Source organism: Vidua macroura, chromosome 4 (genome assembly GCF_024509145.1).
Source record: "Vidua macroura isolate BioBank_ID:100142 chromosome 4, ASM2450914v1, whole genome shotgun sequence".
In the NCBI taxonomy this organism is placed as follows: Eukaryota; Metazoa; Chordata; class Aves; order Passeriformes; family Viduidae; genus Vidua; species Vidua macroura.
The window spans coordinates 59,006,812-59,016,310 of NC_071574.1; the positions used below are offsets into that span (position 1 = coordinate 59,006,812).

General features: G+C 38.8%; 1 protein-coding gene across 3 annotated transcripts in view; it reads right to left on the reverse strand.

The window, feature by feature from the left end:
* The window catches only part of CC2D2A (coiled-coil and C2 domain containing 2A), a 55,565-nt gene extending 46,600 nt beyond the window's left edge, over nucleotides 1-8,965 (reverse strand). For all 3 annotated transcript variants that reach the window (XM_053976134.1, XM_053976135.1, XM_053976133.1), the window contains exons 1-4: nucleotides 8,857-8,965; nucleotides 3,320-3,408; nucleotides 2,713-2,814; nucleotides 782-883 (exon numbers count right to left, since the gene is read on the reverse strand). In XM_053976134.1, coding sequence (XP_053832109.1) covers nucleotides 782-883; nucleotides 2,713-2,814; nucleotides 3,320-3,408; nucleotides 8,857-8,899 — 336 coding nt within the window. In that variant the 5' untranslated portion in view covers nucleotides 8,900-8,965. The remainder of the gene's footprint in view (nucleotides 1-781; nucleotides 884-2,712; nucleotides 2,815-3,319; nucleotides 3,409-8,856) is intronic.
* Nucleotides 8,966-9,499: the final 534 nt, after the last annotated feature.

The following is a 9,499-nucleotide window of genomic DNA, read 5'->3' on the forward strand; positions in this document are numbered from 1 at the left end:
TTAATATGATATTTTTAAGAAAATTAGGGTAAGTAAATAAATTGAATATGAAACAGCAGCATGTATAAATATTTGTTACAATATAATTATTTTATCTCAAACAGAACTCACTCAAATGCTAAAGCTAACTGGAATTCATAAATGATTCATGAAACTTCCTCTATTTCTATATATTTCATTCAATATGTCTTGCAAACTTTTGTTTAAAAAGTTACCTGGTCTAATTCTAACATTCTTATTATTTTAAATATAAACGATTTGTGAATCAGAATGCCAAAGTTTAAGTTCTGGACATACTGCAGATACACAGGTAAATGATATGAAGAGAAATTTCTAATGGCCTTTTGCCTCTGAAGGATCCAGGACCCTGTAGCTTTAGGATGAATCGTCTAAGAAAAGAATTAACATTAGTACTTTGTGGCGAAAAAATATCAATATACTAGTCTGTAAAATGCTTTAACGGCCAACTGGTGGCATTCAATAAAAAGGATTTAAAGAGAAGACACATTTTTCCCACAAATTCCAGGAGTGTCCAGATGGATTTACTAGAGCTTTTTGGTTTTTTTAATCAAATGACCCAAAGCTATTCTTATATTTGATGAAGGTTTCTTCTATATACTTCAATTGTTGGCATATACTGCTTGTGAATTTTTAAATTAAACAAAACCTTCTCCACTGCTTAAGACTGAATTCTGTCTCCTTCTTCAAACAGAATCATAAAGCCATATAAAGGTTAAATTAAATTAATATTCATTATTGAAATGGAGGAATTGGTACTTACTGTTGACTTTTGTTTAAGCTTTTTTACAGAATCACGAAACTTTACTTTTGATGGTAAGTGTGATTCACCCTCTGGCATCTCCCTGAATTCATCATTATCAGACTGCATAAAAACAAATACATAAGTTTTAGCATACATTTAGTGAATCATAAAAAAATACAAACAACTGACTACAGTTACTAGAGATTGCATTTTTACAGAAAAACAAACAAACAAACAAAAGAAAATATCACCAGTGTGGTATCAAATGGATTGCATATTTATTTTACAAGGGTACATCTAACTATTACTTAATTCCTTTGGGTCAAGAAATAGACTGTAGAGTGTGAAGAAATGTTTCATTGCATAAATGACAGTAGCTGTCTTCACTGTTGATGGGATCAGTGTTTCTGCACTCCTGGACACAAGCAATCACAAGCTGATGTCCAAAGGGAGAGCAAGGTGGCAGCAAAGGCAAGCCCTCCCCTTGGGCAGACAGCCCCAGCACGACAGCAGTGCCAGGGGAGCTGTTGGCAGGGATGGCGGCCCAGGTAAGGGAATCAGGGCGCTTCTAAGACAACCCCTGCTGCAATCAGGAAAACCCTCTTTGGTATTGTTTAAAAAAGGTGGTGTTCATTGCTTGGGTGCTGAAATACACACTCGATTATTTATCTTACTCTCTCAAACAATTATTGCTAGGCTACTCTCTAACTCCATGGGTGACACACCCCAGCCTTTTCAAGAGAACAGGTATCATGTTTATCCACTCCCAGTCCTCTGAAGGCTTATCTGTCCCTATACTAAGATCACTGTAAAGGTCACTGGTTCTGAGGTTGCTTCAGCAAGTTCATTTAAGTGCTTCAAAGTGATTTTCATCAGGCTTAACCAACAAAAACACATCTACCATTCTATCTGTTCTTCTTCTGTGTGGCCTGAATTGTTAGATTAAAGGAAGACAATTCTTAAGTTTACCTCTATTACACCAATATTTCAAAATAATAATATCAAAAAGAAAATCTCAGATTCTGATGGCCACTTGTTTAACAAAACTACCTTGTGCATAAAGAAGTACAAGAAACAAAACCAACATGTAGACAGAATGTTTCACATATACTTGACATAAAATTAATAAACAACTCTAATAAGGATATCACTTCTGCATTTTCCTAATACAAATATATTAAAACAGTACTACTTAACTGAAAGTTGTAATAGTTACTTATTATAAGACAACATTGCCAAGAATCTTCCCACAATGTACTGAAATGGCAATTCTCCCCTAGACAAGTGATTTAGCCAGGCTAAATCATATTGTTTGGAATTCCATATAAAGGCGTTATTGCTCTATGCTGTTATTTCCAGGGAATAACACATTCTTTGGAACACATTTTCTACAGACACGCAATCTTTTTGTGAATTCTGAAGAATATGAGTGCCAGCTCTGCACAGGCAAAGCCTTTGTTGTTTTTTTAATACAAAATTAATTTTCAAGCAAAGAACATGGTTATACTAAAAAACCTCAACATAAAATGGCAACAAGGAAATACAATAAAATACAATTACAAAGTTAATATCCAGCATTTTGCAATTGGACTGTTCAAATTTATATAGAGCTCTTTTACTGTGGGAGCTTTATTTATTTATTTATGTATAAAGTTCCTGTTATATTAAATTTTAAATACTTCAAGGCACCTTAAGCAACAGAACTCATGAACCACTAAATGACAGAAGTTTCACATGATGTCCATACTACAATGTAAGCAATTTATTACTGTTAAATAGATACAATAAAACCCATAATCAGAATGGTTCCTTTCTGGTTACTATTTCAAACAGCAGCATAATTCTGTTAAATGAAATTGATCTTCAAGAGTGTGCAGACTTTTATTTTTTTCATGTTTCACATTCACTTTCTTATGATAAGAATAGCAAGACAGAATGCACATTTTTACCGTTTTATCCAGTCTGACTCCTGTTTTTCTTTCTCTGATGCCTTTTAAGCGCCTTGGTTGTGGACTGGGATCTTCTTGTGATAAAGTAATTTCAGCTTTTGTCTAAGCAAACAAATGAAAAAATGTTTAGCTGTAATAGAAACAGAAATAGATCAAAGCTACAATAATTCCCAGGACCTCAACACTTACTTATATTTGTGTTAGGGACAGAATCCTTTAATTATAAAATCAGCTTAAGTGGTTTTCCAGATCCATATATTAATACACCTTATTAAATTGTACAACAAATGCACAAAGGAATCCACTGCTTTCAAAACAGTGTAAGAAAATTTTTGACAAAAACACAGAAGGAACTTGTAATGATTGTATCTGAATTACAAAACAATGATACATTTTATGTTACTATCAACAAATTAAATATAAACTTTAGAAAAGAAAATAGCAATACAGAATGTAGTTGTACTGATGAACTGAGTACTCTTTCAGCTTCAGAAATAAAAAAGCAGATATCCCAACTCAAATCCACATAGCACAAAGCAAGTAAAATGAAGTGGGTGTTCCTTATAAGACTGAGGTCAATCAAACAGGACTTTTGAAGGATTCTTACCCTTGCTGCTTTTAGTTTCTCTCTCATTCGCTGCCTAACAGAAAGCTCTGCAAAGCTTGTCCTTGATGTAGAAGGAACAGGTGGCAACTCTAAAACAGAGAAAAAATGGTAATGTGTTTAAACTGAGTATTTTCTCAAAGAATTGTATGGAATATAAAACCATTTATACCAGAGTCCCATGTTCCAACAGAAAGAACTTGCATGACAAAATATGAATGAATGAAACATTTTTTTGGAATCCAGTCCTTACAAAGTATAATTTAAATGCCTTTAAACTACAACAGATCTACCTTTGATTATATACTATGAACCACTGTAAGAAATTATTAAGCTCACTTTTAGTCCACCAACATTTCGAAAAGAAAAATACATTAAGATAAACTTCACCACTACTGACTCTACTCAGAATCATCAAGAGATTTGGAAGAATTCTAGTATTTCCAACCGATACAATTTACTGCCTGTATTTGTAGAAAAGAAACATTCATTGCATTTGGAAACTTTCAAAAGAATGAACAAGGTGCAAAGTGCTAACCCCCTATTTTGCAGGAATTTTCAGCATCTGCCTCAGTCTAACACCTTTAAAAGATTTATTAGTGATTTGAATGGTGCAATAGTGTTTATCTGCACACAAGCAAGTATTCACAGAAAGTCACATTTTCTCAAAGATGGCCTTTGTAAAGTTTTTGGACTCAAAAAGAAACTTTAGCAATTTATAAAACTTCAGGCTCACGAAAGATTGCAGCACACAAGAAAAAAGGCTCTGTATGCTGGAGATGCAAATGATGAACTTTAATTGCAGTATGAAAGGTGGGTACACACTGGAAAAAAATTTAACTTTTTATTCTAGCACTTGAACTGAGTCCCTTAAACAGTTATAGAACCTTCACCAATGCAAGCGTTTAAGTTAAGAAAAAAAAAAACAAACAGATAAACCCCAACCCTCAAAGAAACTCAATCAACCAAGTAACCCCACCAAACCCAGGCATCAAGACTTAGAAAAAAATATTTCAAGGAAGAAGCTGGTCTAGAGTTACCTTTAGATTTTCCTCTTGTGAAGTTTTTCTACCATTTTATTCTGTTCGGTTAGCATGCAAAACATATTCTATTTCATTGCAGCAAATGTGTCATTTCAATTCTATTCTGATAAACGAAAACTAGAAAGCAACAGATTAGATGATTTGAAATCCTTTACAATTGTCTGTAAATATTACCAGACAAGCCAGGTGAACATGTAAAATTAGGGCAGAAAAAATCTGCTGCTACTTCAAGCACCTCAGAGAACATCAGAACTTATGCTCTGTATGCAGAATTCTTTGTTAATTCATCTGTTCCTCGAGACAACAGGGTCATTATCTTTTCTATACATAATGAAAACCATGTTAAGGCTTTGGTCGTGGCATCAAATACTGTGAGATACTGTCATTGAAAAAAATTTAATCACATTTTAAAAATGGTTTTGTTACTTTATTTCTCTGGACATACATTTTACTCTGCTTATGTGAACAGGCTCTACAGCCAACCAAGTTGTGCCCAACTTCAAAATGTATCTTTGAAGTGAAGAAAGTAAAACTGATATCCATGAACACATTACTTTGCAGGATCACCATTAGAAGGCTGTATGAAAAAAATCCACACTATGTTTTGGCTCCTACAGTGGCTTTGTATTTTATGTCAGGCAGATCTAACAAGTTTGTTGGATAGTCAAACTAAAATTAAACCTGAGAACCTGAAAATGTCATCTAGAGTTTTCCCTTGATTTCATCTACACTCAGAGGGGACCAAAGCTACTGGATCTCAGTGTGGCTTCAAAGCTCTCTGCACTAACACTGACTCAGAACTTCTGTGAGTATCTCAAAGCATGCAGAAACCAAGTACAAGACAGATGCTAATGCTGTGACCAAGCATCAGTTACCTGAATGAAAATAGGGAATGGTAACTTCCAGCAGAGATCCTAGAAAAACTGCTGTATTTTTCATGCATACAACTGCATAATTGCATAGTAAGACACAAACCCAACAATGAAAAAAATTTACAGCAATACTGCAGTTGTGCTGGCTTCACAAGGCAATAACTACCAGACACAGGTTTTTTATTTAAAGCAATTCTTCTTTTGAAACTCTTATTTACTAGTCTGACTAGTGGACTGACATAAAGCCATGTTGTTCCATTTAAAAAAGATATAAAGGCATTAAGCGCACATATAATTGGATTTAGAGTAAAATACTGAATTTCTGCAAACAGATTGCATGAAAAAATAGTAGAGACTGACTGAATGTTTGAAAGACTAGTACAGAGATTATGCTGAATATTAAGTGAAGAAGTAGCTGATGGACATGTTTCAAGAAAAGCTTGCCATAGTGGGCCAAGAACGATAATCACTCCATGCAAGAAGAAAATAAATCAGCTATTTGAGGGATGTGACAAATTGATGATTCCAGAAAAAATATCTACTTCCCACTTGTTTTAAAATACAGTTCTCTTTTCCTGAAAAAAGCAGTGTGAGGGTGTGTATACTTTTAACACCAGAGAGTTAACATAATATGGTGATAACTATGACAAACTAGAAAGGCCTCAGAATAGAAGTGATGTATTATCACAGGCATTAAAATAAAAGCAAAACCAGATAGTGGAGCAAACAGACAATGCAGAACTTTTCAATGGCACCTGAAAAACTGGAGGGGGAAATTATTTTTTTTTTTAATGGTTAGCTATCACTTGGCAAGAAAATGATAATCAGAAACTCATATACAGATCATCACTGCAACAAAGGAGTGAGAAACTCAAATCTACTCTTACTTGATAATTGGGCAATACAATAGCTAACAGCAGTTGTCAGCATATTCAAAACTATAACATGTAGAACATGGAAATTTCAATTATTTATGAATCTGTTAAACAGAATCCTGGAGACATAGGGGGAATTGAAATAAGTTTTGAATAGATACATGAAGGCTTCAGCTCAAGATGTAGTCTTTCTCAAAATGTGAGATGCAATTTTAAAACCCAACCAAATAGATGGATAAATTCTACTGCAATTAAGCAAACCAGTGCTACGGTCCATCCAGAATGCTGTACTTTTCATTTGATTATATAAAGTTTGCAAAATTACAGGTATTTTGGAAGCAGAAGTAACAGAGCAAAATTCTCAGGAAAACAAAACATTTATCACATATGGAAACTAGTGACTAGTTTTCTTCTGACGAGTACTGATGAGCTATTCTGTTTATTCTAGGAAAATAAGCTTCTGTAAAATAAAATAACTATCAATAGAGGGTGCCTCAATTTCCCCATGCAATCAACTCTGAAAATTGTTTGGATTCCATCTGTCAACAGCATAGCAGTTCCTAGCCCAACGTGGTACAGTGAGACTCAAAAAATTTACAGAAGAAAAGTATGCAGACCCTGAAGAGCTGAAAACATCCCTATATTGTAAATGTCTTTAAAAATTAGTCTGTACCATATTTTGTTAAAATGTGTTTAAGGACAATACATACATTTTATTTTGGTAAAACTTGACATTGACAAATAAACAAGTATGTTTATACTTCACTAGATTTTCATTCAACTGATTTTTTAATATTCTGCTCTTAATTAGATCTTTTATGCATCCTATTTAGGTAAAACCTATGCTGAAAGATTAGATCCAGTTCTAGCAGTTTCCCACCACCATATCACTCTTACACTCTCCTACTTTGTAGGAGTATTTAATGTGTGACAGTAAAAGTAGCATGTCAATAACTCTCTACATCTTCATACCCATAAGAAACACTTCAAGCACAAATTATGAGGTTTACAGTACCATTAGGGTAGGAAGGCACCTCTGGATATCATCCAGTCCAATCCCCATGGCAAGGTAGTCACCTAGAGCAGCTTACACAGAAATGTGTTCAGGTGGATTTTGAATATCTTCAGAGTGGGAGACTCCACGACCTCCCTAGGCAGCATTTTCCAGTGCTCTGCCACCCTCTAAGTAAAAAAATTCCTTCTCATGTTGAAGTGAAACTTTTCTTTAAAGTTTGACTGTGGCTCCGTGTCCTGTCACTAGGCACCACTGAAAAGCCTGGCACCATCTTCTTGCACCTGTATTAATGAGAACCCTTATCAGTCCTCTCCATACTAAACAGGCACAGCTCCTACAATCTTTTTTCATAAGAGAAATAGGCCAGACCCCTCAGCATCTTCATGGCCCTCCACTGGACCCTCTTCAGTAGCTCCATGTCTTTTTTAGTACTGAGGAGCCCACAGCTGGACACGGCACTCCAGAAGGGGCCTCACTAGGGCTGAGTAGAGGGACATCACCCCTCTGGACCTGCTGGCCACACTATTCCTGATGTACCCTAGGATACCACTGGCCCTCCTAGCAGAAGGGCACTGCTGGCTCATGGACAGTTTGTCATCCACCAAGATTCCCGAGTCATTTTAGCAGAGTTGCACTTTAGTAAGTCAGTCCCCAGCCTGTGCTGGTACTTGGGGTTATTCCTCCCCAAGTGCAGGACCCTGCACTTCCCCTTGTTGAACCTCACTAAGTCTCCCTCGGCCCAACTCCAGCCTACCAAGGTCCCACTGAATGGCAGCACAGCCCTCAGGTGTACCAGCCACTCCCCCAGTTTGTACCACCAGAAAACTTGCTGAGGGTACATTCTATCCCATTGTCCAGGTCGTTGATGAACAAATTGAGTAAGACTGGACCATTGAGTCCCAGGGAATGCCACAGACCAGAGGCCTCCTACTCTGCGGACCACAACCCTCTGAGCTCTGCCATTCAGCCAGCTCTTGATCCACCTCACTGTCCACTCATCCAACCCACATTTCCTGAGCTTACCTGCACAGAAATCAAGGTAATAAATTTTTGTCTTTACCGTATGTGTTTCACAGAGGCATGTCCAGCTTCTCAGTGGTTCAACAGATTGTGCAAAACCCTTGTGAAATCAAGACAGACAACACCCATTGCTCTCCCCCCATTGATCCATCCTGCCATGCCATGACAGGCAGCTATCAGATGGATTTTCCCATGGTAGAGCCATGCTGACTACTCCAAATGACCTTTTCTTCTACATGCTTGGTGATGACCTCTGGAATGAGCTGCTCCATCACCTTCCCAGGGATTGAAGACAAGGCTGACTGGCTAGTTCACGTCCAATTACATAAATACCGCACGTCTACATAAATATATCTGAAAAACGTAAGGGCTTTTCATAATCTAACCATATTTAAACGCGATAGGAGCCCGTCGTTCGAGTGCAGCGCTGCCTGTCCGCTTCAAGCCCGACCTGACTCGGTGGTGGCAAACACAGACCCACAGCCACCCTTCGGCTGCGGGCAGGGCCTGAGGAAGCCCCGCGAGGAGCAGACCGGGAGAGCCCCGCGCTCGTCCCGCAGCAGCGCTGCCGTTTGTGGCCGCGGGGAGCCTCGGAGCGGAGCCGTGGCCCAAGGAACGGCGCCGGGACGAGCTGCCCGCGGCGCCGGGACTCGACACCGACGGGCTGGCAGCCAGAGCCCGGCGGACCCGCGCCCCGCCGCTGGGAGTCACTCACCGCGCACAGTCTCGGAGGCGTCGCTGGGCCGTGCTGCCGACATGGTGCTGCTGCGCTCCGCCCGCGGCCCGGCGGGACCCGCAGCCTCCGGCGGCTGCAGCGGGCAGGGAAAGGCGATGGCGGCGTCACCGGGACCCGGCCGGCAGCGGGACCCGGCCGGCAGCGGGACCCGGCCGGCAGCGGGGCACAGCGAACGCGCGTGCGCGGGCCTGCGCGTGCGCGGGGCCGCGCCTCAGGGACCCGGCCGGGGACGGACGGACGGACGGACAACAGGCTGCTCACCAATATATTTTATATATACAGTTATAGACATCTGCCTTATCTTTACAGTTAATCTCCTCATACCATAGGGGTTTGGGCTTTCTTTTCCTCTCCTGATATTTTACCGCTTAAACATGATTACCTCAAAAGCTGCTCTGCAGATGAGAAAACAGAATAACTTCGTAGTTTTGCAACCTACACAAATATATTTAACCAATAATTTGAAGATAATTTAATCAACTAAGTGTGGATCAATACGAAATAGAATTTTAAAAACCCACAAATACAAAACACATCAAGGGTGCCTACTTCTAGCAGTGGTACTTAGAGTTCAGTGTATTTGCACAGAAATTAATTATGCAGATCTGAAATAACTAGAATC